Below are 19,420 nucleotides of genomic sequence, written 5' to 3' on the forward strand. Positions count from 1 at the left end.
GGCCTCAAGGGTCTACACAGAAGCCGCCCGCGGGCTGCAGACACGCAGAGCAGCAGGGGCTCGGCCACCAGACAGCCGGGGAGGCCGGCGGGTCGATTTAACCGAAAGGCGGTCTCCGTCCGCCCACTGCTCTGCCTCCACTGGCAGCCGCCTGGCGGCCCGGGCCCGGGGTGGGGGCGGGGTCGGGGAGCCCGGGAGGCGGCGCTGGGTGCGGTGGGGGCGGGGAGGCGGGCGCGCGCGCTCCCGCGCAGGGGCGGGGCGGGGCGGGCGCCTGTGACGTGCGCGGCGCCGCCCCGCGAGAGGACGTTGCGTGCTCGCGCGCGCCGGGCGGGTGTCCGTGTCTGCCTCGCGAGCTCGGTGAAAGGAATTGGCGCCGTTCGCGTCCAGGCGGTCCGCTCTGCAGCGCGAACCCCAGCCGCCGCCGCCGCCGCCGCCGCCGCGCCGAGAGTGAGCCACGCCAGCGCGGAGCCGGGCCTCACCATGAGTTCCTCGCCCGTGAACGTGAAGAAGCTGAAGGTGTCGGAGCTGAAGGAGGAGCTCAAGAAGCGGCGCCTGTCCGACAAGGGCCTCAAGGCCGAGCTCATGGAGCGGCTGCAGGCCGCGCTGGACGACGAGGAGGCGGGCCGGCCCGCCGCGGAGCCCGGGAACGGCAGCCTGGAGCTGGGCGGCGACGCGGCCGGGCGCTCGGGCGCGGGCCTGGGCCCCGAGGCCGCGGCGGGCGGCGACGACGACGAGGAGGAGGACGAGGAGGAGGAGGAGGGCATCGCCGCGCTGGACGGCGACCAGATGGAGCTGGGCGAGGAGAACGGCGCGGGCGCGGGCGCGGCGGCGGAGGAGGCCGCCTCGGAGGACGAGAACGGCGACGACCAGGGCTTCCAGGAGGGCGAGGATGAGCTGGGCGACGACGAGGAGGCCGCGGGCGGCGAGAACGGGCACGGCGCGCAGCCCCAACCGCCGGCCGCGCCGCAGCCGCAGCCCCCGCAGGCGCGCGGGGCGCCCAAGGAGGCGGCGGGCAAGGGCGGCCCCACCTCGCTGTTCGCCGTGACCGTGGCGCCGCCCGGGGCGCGGCCGGGCCAGCCGCCGGCGGGAGGTAAGAAGAAGGCGGAAGGCGGCGGCGGCGGGCGCCCCGGGGCTCCGGCGGCGGGTGAGTGCTGCGTGCGCGCCGCGCGGCGGGGGGACGCGCCGGCGCCGGAGCCCCGGGGGCCGCGGGCGTGGGGGGGCCCGGGCCGCGGCGCCGCCATGACGGGCGCGGGCGCCGGGGGCGCTGCAGCCGCGGGCGGCACATGTCGGGGGGAGGGGAGGCCGGCGGGCGCGCTGGGGTGGCGCGGGGCGCGCATTGTGCAAGGGCGCGGGGCCCGCTGACGTCACTTCCGGCGGCGGGCGGGGCGGAAGGCGAGCACAATGCGGCGCGCGGTGGGGGAGGGGAGGCGGGCGGCCCCTCCCCCTCCCCGGGCTGCCCGCGCTGGCACGTGGGCTCCGCGCCTAGGCCGCGCCAGTGTTCATTAGCCTTCTCGAACCTTCGAGCAGACGGGCACGATTAGTGATGTCTTTAGACTGCGTCACTCGCGCCGAGCCAGTTCCAAGCTGATCGCTCTTTGAATTCCGCGTTTGACGCGTCGATTGAAAACGCTTGCAGAAAAAACAGGAAAGGGGCTAGCTCTGCTGCGCCTGGAAGTAGAAAAGGGTTTTCCCGTTGGGGGTGTCGCGGCGTGGCCTCACGCACGGGGTGTTGTGTGTTGTAGGAGACGGCAAAACAGAGCAGAAGGGCGGAGATAAGAAAAGAGGCGTCAAGCGCCCTCGCGAAGATCACGGCCGCGGATATTTCGAGTACATTGAGGAGAACAAGTACAGCAGGTAGAGGCGGCCGGCCCGGCCTTGCGTGTCCCCCGCTCCGACGCGGGCGGAACAGCCGCTTCAGGAGGCGCTTGTGTCTTTCAGAGCCAAGTCCCCGCAGCCGCCGGTGGAGGAAGAAGATGAGCACTTCGATGACACGGTGGTTTGTCTCGATACTTGTAAGTGGAGCTCTTCATCCCCCTGCTCCCCAGTGATCAGTGGTGGTGGTTTTTGGTTCCAAAATGTTAGAAAACTGAATGCAGCGCATTGAACTTACGCGGAGCACTTAGCGTAAGTTTTCTTAAAGGCAGGAAGATGGCTTGTATTCAGATTCCGGTAGCGTAATGTCTAGCGCGGTATCAGTTGTGTTGTATTGATAGTTTTACAGGTTTTAGCAATTTGGTAACTTTTTTATGTGACTGGAAAGTTCTCGTTTGTAGGAATGTAAAATTAATGCCAATTTTTGACTAGTTAATGGAAACTTGTAAGACTACGTATAATTTGTCCTTACAGGCTTCTGCAATAAAGTAATTTCATTTTTTGGTGGTATTATATTGAGCTATTTGGGCTAGTTAAATATTTCGTAATGATTTTTCCCATTAGTACAGAAGTATATTCCCTATTCTAAAAGATTGTAATATTATTTTCTCAATAACTGCTCTTTTGTTCTTAATTCCAGTTCAGTAGCTGCTGCTTTAACATAAGTTGATTTCTTCCAAAGACCTGGGGCAGCAGCAGTGGGCTATCACTGGGCCACTAGCTTTCTTCAGCAGCGAATGGTATCAATGGCAGCGCTGTAAAAACTGCTACTTTACCCAGTTGGGTTGCAATTGAGTATGAGGAAGTATTACAAACCTTTAAATGGGCCTTGGCTGTCAGATTTGTAATTTTTTAATTACAAAAAATTTTTGTTGGTTTAGTATTTGAGCGGAATGCACAGTTCTTTAGTGTGATAAACAGAACAAAGGGTAGAAATAATTGCTTGAAAGATGAGGTAAGGTGTTAGCTTGCCCTGTAGGTCTAAGGGAGTTGCAGCTTAGATTTTCACCTTTTTGAAAACAAATTGTTTTTATTGAGGTTTGTAAGAGTGTAAGTGTAAAACTTTTGATTTCTTATTGAGTACCTTTTACGAAGTAGTTGAGATAATGGAGTCTTTATAAAAGAAAAAACTGTGCATGGAAAAGTAGTTAAGTTGAAAGCTTTGTTAGATTCAGTTGCTTAAAGTCAGTAGGGATTGGCGAGATACTGAAACAATAATTCAAGAAAATAATGCTATTATTACAAAGTAGACTATTAGCTGATCACTTAGGAATATCAATTTGTTAAGTGCCGTATTGGGTTCAAACAGTTTGTTGAATTGAAAATTTTATCAATGATGATCAGGAATTTGAGGAGCAGAGCTAATTTAAGGAAAATTCCAAACTGTAGGTATAATTTTCTCTCATCAATAAAAGCTTAAGAGAACAGCTTTCTAACTTAACTTTAGCTCTCCCTCAAGTGAGAACTCAGGGAAGGTGCATGCTAATACCCAGTGACCCAAAGGTAGCTAGGGTAGAGATATTTGGGATTTGGATAATCCCAGAAGTGGGTAATCTCCTGTGGTGGTTGAGTAACAGGCAAGCCTGGGGAAAGGGGACCTCAAATGCTGTAATATTAACAGCCTTGGACCACCAGGTTTGTTCTTTGTAGATTGAGGCTGCCACCTTCACAAATTTTAGAAAAGAATTTAGGATCTAGAGCTTCTGGTGTTTTAAAATTAAAAAATGCAGGATCAACAGCTCATACTCCTATTTTGAAGTATTTGGTCATGGCCTCCCTTCAGTTTTATTGTGGCACTGGTAAATTCTACCTGGTTCTGGCATGCTTCACTTTGATTTCCTGCTATCCTCTACTGCTTGCCTCTAAATCAAGGTAAAGAGCAGAGCAGGTATGTATTGATGTCACATTGTCTTGATTATTTTATGTATGTAAAATATACACGTTAAACCTTAGTTTTATAGATAGTTTACACTTTAATTCTTAATTTGGCAAGAGTGACTTGGTGGGGGTGGGGCTTAAATTGAAAATTACAACAGCATGATCTGTAAAAACTTTTATTCAGAATTAAGGTAGAGTGCAAAAATTTAATAACCAAGTTTTGTTTACATAGCAGATATATTTACGTTGGATGTCAAAAGAAATAATATGGTATTTGATATAATTACAGATAATTGTGATCTACATTTTAAAATATCAAGAGATCGCCTCAGTGCTTCTTCCCTTACTATGGAGAGTTTTGCTTTTCTCTGGGCTGGAGGAAGGGCATCTTACGGTGTGTCAAAGGGCAAAGTCTGTTTTGAGATGAAGGTAAATGCAGTTTTGTGATTTGTTTTTTTATTTTAAGAGCCTTTGAGTTTTCATTTGCCTGACATTATTAAGTGTCAGTGGAACTTTTTATTTTTGAAGTTTCTTTGGATTAGAAGAGGGGCTTGGAACCTTTGTTTTGTACTGGTTGAACATGTTTGTTATATCAGAATTTATGATATAGTCCCAGCCTGTTTACTTAGGGTGCTCCTTTTTTTTATTGGGCACTTGAAAGGCCCACCAACGGTTTAAAAATTTAAAAATTTGGTTAGGCGCCTGCTTTTGTTCCGGAGAAAAGCATAGTAAAGGTATACCTTAAATGGTTTTAAATTGAGAATTTAGAATGTGTAATTTCTAAATATTAACTGTTTTTTTTTTTTTTTGTGAGGAGATCAGCCCTGTGCTAACATTTGCCAATCCTCCTCTTTTTTTGCTGAGGAAGAATGGCCCTGGGCTAACATCCGTGCCCATCTTCCTCCACTTTATATGGGACGCCGCCACAGCATGGCTTGCCAAGCGGTGCTTCCGTGCGCTCTCGGGATCCGAACCAGCGAACCCCGGGCTGCCACAGTGGAGCTCCAGCACTTAACTGCTTGCGCCACCCGGCCATCCCCTTAACTGTTCTTATACGTGTGAATCAACCAAGTACTTAACCTCAACTGTTCTCAATTGCAATTTATAAGCTCTTTATGTCAGTTTTTAAAGTTCTCGTAAATGTTGGGGGAAATGAGGTGGAGAGGGTGTTTTTTGATTAGGAGCCAGAGAAGAATTAGCCCATGGCCCAAATGAAATAAGCAAGAGTTCAGGGGTTTATGTTCCTTGGTTTATGGTTTAATCACTTATGATTTGATTTTCAGGTTACAGAGAAGATCCCAGTAAGGCATTTATATACAAAAGATATTGACATACATGAAGTTCGTATTGGCTGGTCACTAACCACAAGTGGAATGTTGCTTGGTAAAATTTCCATTTGAGTATTTTGCTCATGGGTGTTTAGGGTCTGATTTCAGTAGTTAGACAAGAAAGGATTCTAAACTTTTTGCCTGTTTTTATACAGTCTGTTAATAGTATAGAGATGAAAAATATTAGCATGTAGTAGGCACAGGCTGAATTTTAGTTTTTCTTTTATGGTTACTTGTTTTATGACTAATGGTTAAAATAGAATGTTATCCATGGCATGCAATTTATCAACTAATTATATAATCCATCTAGCTCATTAATTTTATATCTAGTATAAAGTCAGTGTAAGTGAGAGAACATTAGATTATATACTTATTCTTTCTCTTGAATATTAAAATATGTGGGTCATTGGACTGTTTTGAGAAATCAGCTTCATGAAAGTTAATTATTTTCTTAGGTGAGGAAGAATTTTCTTATGGATATTCTCTGAAAGGAATAAAAACATGCAACTGTGAGACTGAAGATTATGGAGAGAAGTTTGATGAAAATGATGTGATTACATGTTTTGCTGTAAGTCATAGCTAAATTTGTATGTATAAATGGCAAGTTATTAGCTAGAATTTTTCTTCTTAAGCTGTATCAATGTCAGCCTTCAATACCAACTCATTTTGACTGAAAACGACTTAATATGAAGTTGATCTAAAAATCCAGTCTATTTTCTAAGGCAATACTGTTTTTGCTTTTGGATATAGGTGTTTTATGGTTTATAACCAGAAAGCTCTTAATAGGTAACCTAAATATGTTTTCCACAGGATAAGCTTCACTCCTAATTTGAATTTTCAAGTTTTTTATAGAAGGCTTATAGGAAGCAGATTAAAACTTGATTTTTTTTTTCCAATTAACAGAACTTTGAAAGTGATGAAGTAGAACTCTCCTATGCAAAGAATGGTCAGGATCTTGGCATTGCATTCAAAATCAGTAAGGAAGTTCTTGCTGGACGGCCACTCTTCCCGCATGTTCTCTGCCACAACTGTGCAGTTGAATTTAATTTTGGTCAGAAGGAAAAGCCATATTTTCCAATACCTGAAGACTATACTTTTATCCAGAATGTCCCCTTGGAGGATCGAGTTAGAGGACCAAAGGGGCCTGAAGAGAAGAAAGATTGTGAAGTAAGTGATTTTCTTTTTAAAAGCAGTTGAAAAGATTCCTTCTGCTTGGCAAAAATGACATTTAGAAGAGCTGTGAGTGGTCTGTTTTCATTTACTTTCTGCCATACCTGTTGCTCTCAGCCAGTGATTTTTTTTTCTTCAGTAGCTATCTTTTCTCTTTATATGGAATGTTAGATATTCCACAAACACAAATTTCCTTGTTATAAAGGCTGTGAAATTTTAGGTAAAGTGGGTTCTTGTGTATTAAAAATATATTTAAAGAATTACTAAGTGGCTTCTAATGATGAGATAATGAAATAACGTTTTCTCCACTGTAGGTGGTTATGATGATTGGCTTGCCAGGAGCTGGAAAAACAACTTGGGTTACTAAACATGCAGCAGAAAATCCTGGTAAATACAACATTCTTGGAACAAATACCATCATGGATAAAATGATGGTAAGTATAATATTTAAAGCATGATCATCTTAGAGATAGGAGTGTGGGGAAAGTTAAATTGGTTACTTAAGTAGGGTCTTTATCTGTAAGGTAAACTGCCTTCTGGTGGCTAATCTTAATTGTCTTTTAATTCTTTTCTATAGAATTTTTTGAACTCTTAACATCCAGAAGATAGAATAGTAGAGGGTCTTGTTACATGGTAAAGTGTTTTTTGGTGTAGGAATAATGAGAAAAGGCAATATTTAAACTTTAGAATGTTGCCTGCATTCCCTATAGCTCTACGCTGATATTAAAAGCTTAGCCTGAGATTCATAAGTTCAAAGGAAATTTTTTTTGACTTTCAAAAATAGGTGGCCGGTTTTAAGAAGCAAATGGCAGATACTGGAAAACTGAACACTCTATTGCAGAGAGCTCCACAGTGTCTTGGAAAGTTTATTGAGATTGCTGCACGTAAGAAGCGCAATTTCATTCTGGACCAGGTAAGCTGTAGTTTTGAAGTTAAAAGATGTAACTGATAATTGGGTTTGGCGTAGAATTAATGTTCAGGGTTATAAACTTAACTTTTTTTTTTTTTTTTTTTTTTTTTAAGACAAATGTGTCTGCTGCTGCCCAGAGGAGAAAAATGTGCCTGTTTGCAGGCTTCCAACGAAAAGCCGTCGTAGTTTGCCCAAAAGATGAAGACTACAAGCAAAGAACACAGAAGAAAGCAGAAGTAGAGGGGAAAGACCTACCAGAGCATGCGGTCCTGAAGATGAAAGGCACGGAATTTAATTCTGCTGTTAACATACTATGTTAAATCTCCTTATGATTTATATCTGCAAACTTAAATTAACATTTTCTGCCAGTAATACTGTTTCAGGAGTTATATTAACTCTTTGTAAATGAGTGTCTTTGGCTTATTTCTATTTTCAGAAAAATGTTAGTAAACTGTGAGTAGATACTGTAGTGTGTGTTGAAGGAATTAAAGCCATTCAAGAATTATAGACTTAGGATTGTGAGTTTGTTTAGTGGGTTTTTAAGTTAATCTGATCTTATTCCTCATAGGAAACTTTACTCTGCCAGAGGTAGCTGAGTGCTTTGATGAAATAACCTATGTTGAACTTCAGAAGGAGGAAGCCCAAAAACTTTTGGAGCAATATAAGGAAGAAAGCAAAAAGGCTCTTCCACCAGAAAAGAAACAGAACACTGGCTCAAAGAAGAGCAATAAAAATAAGAGTGGCAAGAACCAGTTTAACAGAGGTGGTGGCCATAGAGGACGTGGCGGGTTCAATATGCGTGGTGGAAATTTCAGAGGAGGAGGCAAGTTAATTTTGAGTATTCTGTTTATTTGGTTTAAGATTGAAACAAGTGATAATCTTCTAGTTTGGGTCTATATGTGATTGAGCTGAATTTAACATAGGAAGTTTGATTCTCATATTGATCCTAGCTGCCTTAGTAACTAGTTTAAAATCTTAGTGTGATTTGATAGTAGACATACACCTAGGTTATGTGAAGGGACAAATTAAACGTTACTTTTGTCTTATTAAACATTAATTTTTCCCCTAAAGTAAAGGAATGGTCCAGAAGAACCCTAAGTCATATGTAAAGGAGGTACAATACACTGTTAAACTAAATGTCTCTTGTTTTTAGCTCCTGGGAATCGTGGTGGATATAATAGAAGGGGCAACATGCCACAGAGAGGTGGTGGTGGCGGAGGAAGTGGTGGAATTGGCTATCCATACCCTCGTGGCCCTGTTTTTCCCAGCCGAGGCGGTTATTCAAACAGAGGGAACTACAACAGAGGTGGAATGCCCAACAGAGGGAACTACAACCAGGTAATGATTTAAGGTCTCTGCAAGCACTGATTTTTTTGTATAATTTAGCCTGGGAAGTTCTAAGCTTAGGTTGCATAGCCTCAGTGAGAATTGTAAGGAACATAGTGTGTATGCATGGACGTAAGTGAAATTAAACTAGTGATGGTAAAATGAGTTCACTTAATTAATTTTAATTTCCAGGTGCACTAACTAGCAACAAGTCAGGCGATGTCTTGTAATGAATAAATTAAACACCTCACAACAAACCAGCAGAGGGTGCCGAGTTGAATGGCTAGCAGACTGTCCACTTCTGTGCTGTGCCCTGTCTCCCCCTCACATACAAACCTAACAAGTTGTGCTCTGAGTTCTTAAAGATTTTTTTCTTTTTTTTTTTTTTAAGAACTTCAGAGGACGAGGAAACAATCGTGGCTACAAAAATCAATCTCAGGGCTACAACCAGTGGCAGCAGGGTGTAAGTAATTTCTTATGTGCATCAATTGTATTTTGAGTTCATAAGAATCAGTCTTGAAAAAGATTTTGTCCAGGCATTGAAGTGTTTATAAATGTTTCAGGGCAAGGTGTGAATTGTGTTGGAGTTGTAGCTATAATCTTATTTTTTGAAGGCAATATAGGTTGGAGTTTGCTGTAACTTAATATTTTTTTAGTAAAGTAATATTATTTAATACATATGGTTCTTTGTACTACTAGCTTTAATTGTATAAACTAACCAAGTTATGATGTGTTTCCTTTTGTAATGTGTTTATTGATAATGGGATGTTAATACTAACTAAATCTGGTTTGATAGAAATCAGAGGTATGACAGGTATAAATTTGTTTCCAGCAATTACTCTGAATTAGATTCATTGTCATTTCCTAAAAGCAGTTTGAGTGGCTTATTGATGTTTTTTCTTTAAAAAAAAAATTTTCTCTTACAGCAATTCTGGGGTCAGAAGCCATGGAGTCAGCATTATCACCAAGGATATTATTGAATACCCAAATAAAACGAACTGATACATATTTCTCCAAAACCTTCACAAGAAGTCGACTGTTTTCTTTAGTAGGCTAACTTTTTAAACATTCCACAAGAGGAAGTGCCTGCGGGTTCCTTTTTTAGAAGCTTTGTGGGTTGATTTTTTTTCTTTTCTTTTTTGTACATTTTTAATTGCAGTTTTAAAGTGAATCGTAAGAGAACCTCAGCATTGTGCACGATAAGAGAATGTGTCAGTATTTCAGGGTTCTACATTTTATCTGTAAAATGTGACTTTTTTTTTTTATCACAACAAAAGTAAAATGTTGCTTTGTACCTGGTGTCTTTTATTAAGAATTTACTCCCCCATTTCTCACAGAGAGAACAGTCGGGAGCCATTGTCTCAATATGATAGAAATGTTAGCAGCCAGATTCATGTAAGGACCACATGGTCCTCATGAATTGCATAAGACTCTGTACTGCTCATATTACACTCCATCCTCTCTGTAGCTTGCTGAGTAGTGGAGGGGGTGAGCTAAATAGTAATTTCTGACAATAACTGGGAAGGCTTGTTCTTTTTAAATAACAATGGAATTGGCATAATTGGAACTGAAGATAAAACTTGGAAACAAGATAGAGAAGATGGAGTGTATGTAGAAGGGCTGTTAAAAATGTAAAACTTGGTTGCATTATTTGTGGAGGCTCAAACTTGTGAAGGTTAAATACCATAATTTTTCCATTTGTTCTGCATTTTGATTCTGAAAAGAAAGCTGGCTTTGCCCATTTCTTATTAAAAAACTTGTTGTAAATCCAGTTGTCTAATGGGATCTATATGAAGTTAGCTATGTCTGTATGCCCTTCTCCCACAAAATACTGTATAACTAGTGTGCTTGTAGTAGTTAACTCCACCATCTTTGTAAGCTAATGAAATTGTGAGTCACCCATTTATATCTTAATTTTTAATCATGTCAGTTCTTGAATGGGTATCTCCTTAGCCTGCTGATTTCTTTTTCTTTCTAAAGAAAGTGGGTGGAGAAATTAATTTAGACGTTTGTTTGCAATAAAAAGAATTCATTTTACTCTTGTTTTGGGATTCTCGCCATCAAGGTTCAAAATCCCTTTATAAAACTCCCAAGAGGAGAAAATTTAAGTGTGTGCTTTCTGGACAGCTTATTCTTTACTCTGTACTCGGAACATTTAGGTTTTAAAAACTTAAATGTATACTGATAATTGATTTTAATGATGAAGTAAAGTTGAATTCTTCCCTTCCCCTCCCCCCCAGATGACTTTTAACATTTAATGAGGGGAAAAGGTACTGGCTGGGAGAAGTTATCACGCAGTTTATCATCTTTACAAAATGATTCTAATGGCTGTCCTCAACTGATTATTTATATACATATGTATAATACATGAAACTCTGGGAACAGATGCTTTTAGAAGCCGTCATACGAGCCAGTTGTTGATTTCACTGCTACACAACACTGCTAACTTGACTGTAGCTATGTGATAACATTAGATCCCCGAACTGTAATTTTATTGGGTTTGCACAGAACACTTAATCATCTAAAGGACTCTCACTGATGTGAAGTGAGGGATCAGGAGTCAAACTGTAGAACTAAACTTTGACTTCAGTCTAGCGTTTTGTTGGTGTTTCAGGTTGCTTCTGGTAAGTTTAGGTTTGTCTATATTTCTGATTGCTTAGATTCTTGTTTTAGCCATTTTAAATCAGATTTTTAATTTGTTCATACTCCTAGGAATTTTCTTGCTAAAAGGTGAGCTGGAGTTGAGTTTTAGATTATGGTGTAGGTTCAGTTGAGAAATTTTTGGAACAAAGGCTAATCCTTTAATTACCATAAGAATGGTTAGCAGTACAAGGTAGTGTCTCAAGTGATTTTGTCTTTTTAGCACTTAGCTTACTGCTGGCAACCACTAGCATGAGCTACTTTTCAGTAGACATTATTACTAGGATTGCGTAGACTTACCCAGGGGGGAAAAAGTCAAACTTCGTTGCTAATTGGTATTCAGGTGTTCTAAATGTTTAGGTGCCTTTAAAACTTCTTGGATATACCTTCCAGTTTAAAGTGGCTTATTAAGGCTCTCATTCTAATCATTGTAATGGGAGAATAATGGTCAAATAACACTATTTGGTAGACTGTCATGCCTGTGTAGCCCAGAAAACTTGGGGAAGAGAGAGAAAATAGATAAAAAATTGCTCAGAAAATGTTAAAATTTTAAGGAGCAGTCAAGATCAGAATTAATGGTAATGTCTATATTTATATGAAAAGAAATAATCTTAGGAAGTATTTAAGAAATTGAGAAGAGGGGGTGCACCAAAAAGCAACCAAAAGCGAGAAGAATAAGTTAAATGCCAAGTTTGGCAGAATAAGATCTGTGAATGAGAAACTTGGTTTATCGTGAGCCCCTCCCCTTGCCTACCTCCCCTCTATGGCAAGCAAAACACTGAATAACAAAAACATAACAGATATAGTTGAGAACAACTGTTGCAACTATACCCAGAGAAAACTCTTTTGAGATTGCTGTTGGTTTAAGGGGTGCTCTGACTAGAAAGTTTGCAGTTACCTGTAACTGTCATCCTGAGTAGAGAATCGGATCAGATTGGTCAGCTACAGTGGTATGAAAACAGCACAAAGAGGTGAATGAGGAAAGAAGACAAAAAATGCTGCAAGATAGAAATGAGTCACGTTTTGTTACTCAATATCTAGTCTTTGATGGAGAGCTCTGGCTCTGACCTAAAAGACCAGGACCAGCTTCTGGCCCTAAGGTCCAGACAGCAAGATGAAATCATAAGGTGAAGTCCAAGTCAAATCAATCTGACATTGAAATTCAAAAAAGGAAGCCGTACTAAATCCATGAAACGATAAGCCAATATTTGCCTAGGGTAGATCCCGTCTGAAAAGAAGGAATGAAACTAGCTGTCCTGAGCATTAGCAACAAGGTATTTAAAGCTCAAAGACAGTCGTTTTTGAAAAAGTGCTAAAGGTTTTTCAGGAAAGGTAGCTAATAGTATTTTAAGTATGTTTTTCACTTGGGGAGTTTACATTCGTGGACAGATTGTGTTCTGTATTTAAGATTTGCCTCAGTTGTTGGAATTGACATGTTTCTGTAAACTTCATATAAATTGGCTTTTATTCTAGGATTGTAATAGGTCCGATTGCACAAATAAAAATGATGAAATATTTTAATAGGTTTTTAGGCAGTGGGTACAGACGTCTCTCACATACCAATAACTGATTGTAGATCTCTAAGAGTGTATCTGATGTTTTTAAAAAGCCAAAACCAGAATAAGCTTATTCTACTAAGGAAGGCATAAACTTACATCCTTTATAGCCCAAGTGTTAGTTTCTGTTATTAGTTAGACATATAAATGCACGTCTTAAAAACATTGGTTTCCATAATTCCTTTCCTACACATAACTATAAAATGTCTATTTTTAAAAATGGATGGAACTTGTGGCAGAGAATAATTATTTACTCCCAGCCCTCCAGAGTACTCACTGAAAGACGCTCCTGGAAAGATGAACACAACATTCTTTCTAAAGCCATTTTTCCCTAGAACTCTTGAAATGGTTTGAGCCTAAACTTTGTCATTGTTACTATTTCTGCGGCTCTGAGAAAAATAGGGTTTGTTTCAACATTTTAGTAATAGTTAATAAAAGCAAAGATATATGTCATGGCCTGGTAATAGGTTGCAATATTTATGCATTGGAATGCATGCATAATTTTTAAGGGACTATTAGTGCTTTGAGTAAGAATATTATCAATTACCTCAGATCTCTAAACAGCAATTTGAATTTGTCAACGTAAACCACAGTCTCTTCAAATCTTACTTGCCTAAACTTATCTAAAAGTAAACTACAATACCCTTCTGATGTGGAGAGTGTTGGATAATTTTTAGATTTGAGTTTTGGTTTTGGCCATGTCATTCCTCACCTTCTGCCCTAAAACGTACAGGTGCCAGGTCTAGCCAGGTTAGAGCTTGAGTCTTTATTGAGGCTGCTGGAATCCCCAGTGTTTTACCTAGTGCTAGTACTACAAGTATGTGTTTATAAGATGAATGTTAAAAATACTTTGTCCAGCTAACTCGTGTTGAAGTGATCTTTGTCTTATTAACCCTTTTTACTAACCTTGCTATTTAAAATAAACACTTGAGAGTTATTTTGGAAGTGAAATACAGTGCGGATTGGTGAAATATGTATCCCTTGAGTGTTGGGGTAGGGAAAAAAAATGAAAAACCAGGATCCCAAAGTATCTTAACATTGCAAAGTTTAAATTATCTATGTGTGTGAAATTGAACAGTTGAAGTAATCTACCTTAATAGGTAATTTTTATTATGTGTTGCTGAATATGCTACTTTATTTGGCTGTCAAGGTTTCAACCATGCCCACAGCTGGAGCTCAGAAAATAAGCGAGTTTTAGATAGGTTTGTAAATGGCTAACAGACTATGCACTTAACATGAAGTAAGGATAATACTTTTATATCCTAGCCAACTGACCAAAAATACAGGTGATTGAATATGTTTAAGTAGTTTGCCCAAAGAACTTAATTTAGTCTATAAGGGATAGTAGATTGGGAATAGAAGTGTATTCATAATGTTGTTAACCTAGAATTACTTTTAAAATGTAACATATATATTTGTATATATCTTGTGCAGTTAGGTTGGGAATGTGCTGTCCACGTGGAAAGCTGAATAAGTACAATTTTTTGGCATTATGCAGACCATGGATAATTTCAGTTGGGATTGTAGATCCAGTGTTACAGGGGAACAAATGCTGCAGACACCTGATAGGCCAAGACATCAGCAATCACTGGTTAGGTTAGGTGAGTTACTGGAACAAGGAACTTACCCATATGTTTCATTTGTAATTTTCTAATTATTGCCTAGGAATGGTATGATTTTTTTTTTTCTTCCCTTTTCATGCCAGGATTCAACATATACTTGCATCTTGACAAGGAGCAGGGGTTTTGCTTTTAAACAAAGCTGGATCTGTGGGTATGAGAAACTGTACTGTAGTTGAAAGTGATGAGGTAGTAACAGTGTAGGCAAATGGAGAGATGTGTTATAGAAAGGTTCAGTTCCTTGCTGGTTGCACTGTTCCAGTCAAGTGCTGTACCCAGCATAGCAGTTACTCGTGGACGTGTCCAGTGTGAGTGTCTGCACTGCTGGAGGTTATGCAGGGCTTACCGGCTGGGGAGCTAACATAGCATCTAACTGATAAAACACTGAACTGTTTCTGGTGTGTTCTTTCCTGCCATTCCTTTAACAGTCCATGATCTTACAGGAAGTAAAATCAGTTTTTTCCAGTAAAATATTCTATACTTGCTAAGCACTTGAGAGGCAGTACCACAAATTAGTATCCACCAAACAATATCTAAAAATAAAGCCACCAAGAGCAGTGAGATGGCCAGTATAAGTATAGTCTAACTTGGGGACATAAAAGCTTTTCAAGTATTGAGGCATACAGAGAAGATAGATAAAATCCATACATAAGTCAGAAGAATGATTGGGGCTTATTTGAATGACAACTAACAGTCTTTTAAGGTAGCTATTAATAAGGTATCCTTGTCTCTCATTTGTAAAGGGAGATGGGAGAGTCATGGTCAAGTACAGTAAAAGGTTCCAACTTACTATTTTTTTTTTTTTTGAAGAGTAATAAAGCAAAAAAAAAAATGCTGATTTAAATTTCATCTCCTTTTCCTTAGTCTGTCCATGTGAATGTGCTGTGTGGAAGAGTAAAAGGGCCCAACTAAATGTGTTCCAGTGATTCCAATAGGTATTCCAAATTAATTGCTGCTTGTACATTTAACACTTGTTATATTGGGCTTCCAGGACCACCTTAATTAGTTATGACTCTTATTTTAAAAAGACAGGTGAAAGGGAGAAATAGGTAACCTGGATGGATTCTATAATAGGCAAAAAAGGTTTTCTAATCTCCTTTGCATACCTGAAGTGAAGTATTGGGTGTGTTAGCAATTGGTGGTCCTCTTGCATAGGTTTAAGGTAGTATGCGCAAATATTGCCAGGTCCTTTCAAGGTTAGATCCTTAATCTGATGGTTCAAATTCCTTCTGTTTAACTTGTTGCAAGACATTTTAATGCCCCACCCCGACTTGCAGAGTTTAATACTTTTACAATGTTCTAAATGCAAAAAAGTGAGTCTAGGATACCTATGTTCTTGGTTTCCCCAAATCTTTCTGCATCTGTACTAAATGCACAAATATTTTTTGTTAGCTTATAAAAAATCTTGAAAGTTGAGGTCCTTTTGGCTAAATAAGGTGATATAAATTCATATCGAAGTACATAAAATCAGCTAGGAAGTGAAGTTAAATTGTACAGACAGAAGGAATAAGAAGGGTCAGTGTGAACTTGGTACCAGTCCAGAGCATGTAATTTCTCATTGACCTGAAGTTAAAGACTTGATAAAAAGCTTAGAAGAAATTTATTTTTCCCACTGCATACTCTAGAATAATGTATTTTGGTGAAATGAGAGGACTTGGGTGCTATTCTGATTTGAAATGTAGCTATCAGGGTTTGCTCAATGAAATACAGCTCTACTCTCTCAACTAAAAACAATCTAATGGCTTCTGAAGAGCAGACAGCTAACTCAGTTTCAGAGTAAAAGGTCAAAATCATAAACATTTCTGTTCGTTTGAGGGAAAAAACCATAAAACTGAAAAAATTTATTTCAAAAATAAGCTTTGAATTTAGATAGTAAAGCATGTTTCATTTCATGTGACTTGTTCTCAGAGTCTAAGGGGGAGAAACATTTCTATGGAAACTCATCTTTTAAGAAACCAGTACATGCAGATGTTTACTCTGAACCCCTGAGGTCAGGCCATGCCATAGGTGGTTTATAGCATACAGAACTTAGTGGAAGTTACTTCCAGAAAAAAGGTACAGCAGATATCACCTGTTAAGTTGATCTAAACTTTTAAACTGAACAGTAAAAGCCTCTTTAAATTAGTACTTGCTGATAATGTAGGTTTCTCAAGATAGAAATACTTGGGGAAAATGTCATCCCTTATTGTAGAAAATGAAGAGCAAGGTGAATGCAGTGGTTGAAAAGACACGTATTTGCAACATGTTAATCTGTAGTACTCATGTTACAAACTTTAAAATGTAATACTTTGAAAAATACTTTGTGATCAGGTTTTGTCCCTAAAGCTTCCCTTTTAAGAGAAAATTTAAAGATGGAAGTTAATGCACAAGGTGTGTAAGATACGAGTATTTGGGTGGTAGAAGATAGTATATTAATCTGACCTGATTTGATGACCACTGGACCATATTTTAAGATGCTTCCAAAAAATAATTTATTCTAGAGCACCGTTAAAAATGAGAATTACAGCAGTCGTTTTAATTTTCCTACTTTACTCATTAAAGTTTTCTGCTTACCCAAAGTATAGTGTGTATATTAACATGACTTTTAAAGGGGTGCCTTGACCCCCATCCACCAGATTTTTATCTAGGAATAGAAGGATTCAAACCCTATTTGATTCCTAGCTCTTTGCTGAAAAGTGCATAAACAGGAATCCTGAATTTATTATATAGACCTCCTCGCATTATATAAGCGAAGCAAAGGGAAACCAGCGATGGAGTAGAGGTACGTAGACTGAAGAGATACTTGCAAATCAAATCGGTACTAGGGATAGTCAAAAATTTCATGTTGGCAAACTTGGTCAATATAAATCAGAAGTAGAGAAAAACTTCCAGTTAATTTTAAATTTCCTGAGGTCCTTTTACTGAGATGTAAAAGAAGCAGTCAAGGAAAAACAAAGGGATGGGTGAGGGAAGGGGGAAATGCATAAAACACTAGAAGGTTTAACAGTCAGTTTGTTAGATAAGCCACAAAAAGTTTTTAAAACTACTAATAACTGCAATTCTATTTTAATCAGCTATTTAGCTGGTACCTACTGCTATATCACCTAGTGTGAATTTTCGGAATTAATGGAACGATGAAGGAAGCAGTGAAGCTGCAGGCTCCAAGTGGGCATGGAAGGTAGGTTACTCTTTCAGCTTAAATTTGGAAAGTGTTGAAACGTTTGGATGAGGGGGGACTCGGGCTACTCTAGTGAACGTTTAGTAGTTCAGTTTAACAAGCATGTACAGACTATTTGCTGCCAGCCATTTGGTTGGGAAGCAAAGATACAGATTGATAGGGTTCTTGAGGCTCTACTTGAAGCACAGTCAGTGACCAGTGAAAGTGCTGTAACATGAGACACAAGGTAGTGTGAGAACCTGAATGAGAAGGTGATTCCCATTCCCAGAGGTCAGTGAGCATCATAAAGGGAGCAGAGGGGCCGGTGTGGTGGCACAGTGGTCAAGTGCGCGTGCTCCGCTTCAGGGGCCTGAGGGTTCGAAGGTTGGGATCCTGGGCATGCACTGATGGCACCGCTTGTCAAGCCATGCTGTGGTGGTGTCCCATGTAATGTAGAGGAAGATGGGCACGGATGTTAGCCCAGGGTCAATCTCCCTCAGCAAAAAGAGGAGGATTGGCATCAGATGTTAGCTCAGGGCTGATCTTCCTCACAAAAACAAACAACAAAAAAAGGCATTCCAAGTGGAAAGTTTGAGCAGAGGCTTGCATTCAGGTCAGGGTGGCCAGAGGTACACGGGAGACAGGACCAGAAAATTTCAGACAGTTTGGGCGTGAAGGTGAGTGGCAGAGTGGAACTAGACTGGATTGGAGAGACTGCAGGGGAAGTGTCAAGATCCACAGGGAGGCCTTATCAAAGGTGTCTAGTAGCCATGTGATAAGGGCCTGGACTATGTTACATAGTTCAGTAATTCAATATATTTTTTGTAACATCTTAATAGTTCAAGAAGAAAATAAAAGGTATTGATCAGATAAACTTACAGAATGACGTTTAAAAAGTAATCAAATGAAATGAGTATGTCACAACTTTGTTTTTATCCAGGTCTCCAATTTATGCAGTCCTTCTGCTGTGAAAACGAACTAACCTTGTTACTTGTGAAGGCCTTGGAAATTTTTTCAGCCGAAAGAGGTTTCTCTCTTACTCAGGGTAAGATGTGATGGTAGTGTGCTTGGGCTAGAAGAGACCTGACTTAGTCCAGTTGCCCGACATTCTGTTACTTACGTATGCCAGTAAATGGAAGCCGAGAACATAAGTGACCTGCACAAATAGCTTGTTAAATATGAGATTTGATTATTGATTAGTACTCATCAATTTTTCCCCTACTCACGCAGTGCTCCCTGTTATAACGAGTGGTATTTTAACATCATTATTTGGTCATGATTTGAATAGCATAGACTGCACTCAGCTGGAGTCTGTTGGTAAGAGTGGGCAGTGTTCTTGCACACTGCATTTGACTTGCCATTAACTTTCCCTGATCAATGTCCAAGTCCTGCCCTTGGTGGCTGCCAGATGATTAGCATTAATAAGTCTCTTACGATGTGCCTGACAGTGTCATTCACTGGTGGTTGGGGCATTTGGTAAAGGACATGGCCTGTGCGCCCCAACCCTCATGATGACAGCCACGAGAAGGTGGACGTGGAGGAAAATGCCACTTGTCTTGTGAACTGACCTGGAGCACGCCCCCACTCACCTTCTGAAAAGGGAAACACAACAAAATAAAGTTTCCAGACATCTCCTCCTTGCTGTTTCTTTAGCTTACCATATTAAGAAATAGAACCCATAATAATGCCATAATCCTGTCCACCAGTGTCTTTTCATATTTATCGTTTCTTAACCAGGAAGACCTCCAGCTTGTGTTTGTTATATTTAAAAGATTTTCTTGAAAAGTAGTATTTATTAAAACCAAAAATAATTTCATTGCTTTGGCAGGGGAGAATTTTTTCCTGAATAAATAAATGCTGTGGACTTGGATGTTGGGTGCATTGTTGTTGCTGTTTTTATGACAGCCGACTGAATTATCAATATCTTATTTACAGTCATGTAGTAATATGAGTGTAATCCTGCAGTTCTTTTTCCTTTGTACCAA

At 40.6% G+C, this 19,420-nt stretch overlaps 1 protein-coding gene across 4 annotated transcripts; it reads left to right on the forward strand.

Annotated features, from left to right (window-relative positions):
* Positions 1-363: 363 nt before the first annotated feature.
* On the forward strand, positions 364-19,305 carry HNRNPU (heterogeneous nuclear ribonucleoprotein U). 4 transcript variants are annotated; one of them, XR_009217119.1, is made up of 16 exons: positions 364-1,144; positions 1,743-1,854; positions 1,939-2,012; positions 4,040-4,179; positions 5,034-5,133; positions 5,534-5,646; positions 5,982-6,245; positions 6,563-6,682; positions 7,033-7,161; positions 7,272-7,440; positions 7,727-7,981; positions 8,312-8,496; positions 8,876-8,947; positions 15,164-15,234; positions 17,353-17,456; positions 18,376-19,305. XR_009217119.1 is itself a non-coding variant. In XM_058533515.1 (14 exons), exons 1-14 carry the CDS (start codon positions 481-483, stop codon positions 15,209-15,211), a joined length of 2,445 nt encoding a protein of 814 aa, XP_058389498.1. In that variant the 5' UTR covers positions 364-480; the 3' UTR covers positions 15,212-16,857. The 4 variants fall into 4 exon arrangements, 3 of the variants coding, with proteins under 3 accessions (XP_058389498.1, XP_058389496.1, XP_058389499.1); XM_058533515.1 differs by lacking the exons at positions 17,353-17,456; positions 18,376-19,305 and having other exon boundaries at positions 15,164-16,857; XM_058533513.1 differs by lacking the exons at positions 15,164-15,234; positions 17,353-17,456; positions 18,376-19,305 and adding an exon at positions 9,411-9,778 and having other exon boundaries at positions 365-1,144.
* The last annotated feature ends 115 nt before the right edge of the window (positions 19,306-19,420 follow it).

The sequence above is a fragment of the Diceros bicornis genome, chromosome 38, assembly GCF_020826845.1.
Source record: "Diceros bicornis minor isolate mBicDic1 chromosome 38, mDicBic1.mat.cur, whole genome shotgun sequence".
In the NCBI taxonomy this organism is placed as follows: domain Eukaryota; kingdom Metazoa; phylum Chordata; class Mammalia; order Perissodactyla; family Rhinocerotidae; genus Diceros; species Diceros bicornis.

What these genes read in the sequence shown, in the direction of transcription:
- HNRNPU (XM_058533513.1), top strand. Translation starts at nt 481, where the DNA reads ATGAGTTCCTCGCCCGTGAACGTGAAGAAGCTGAAGGTGTCGGAGCTG. An exon ending in GGTGGTTTGTCTCGATACTT is followed by an intron (nt 2,013 to 4,039) that starts GTAAGTGGAGCT and finishes ATATAATTACAG; the next exon opens with ATAATTGTGATCTACATTTT. An exon ending in GCAATTTCATTCTGGACCAG is followed by an intron (nt 7,162 to 7,271) that starts GTAAGCTGTAGT and finishes TTTTTTTTTAAG; the next exon opens with ACAAATGTGTCTGCTGCTGC.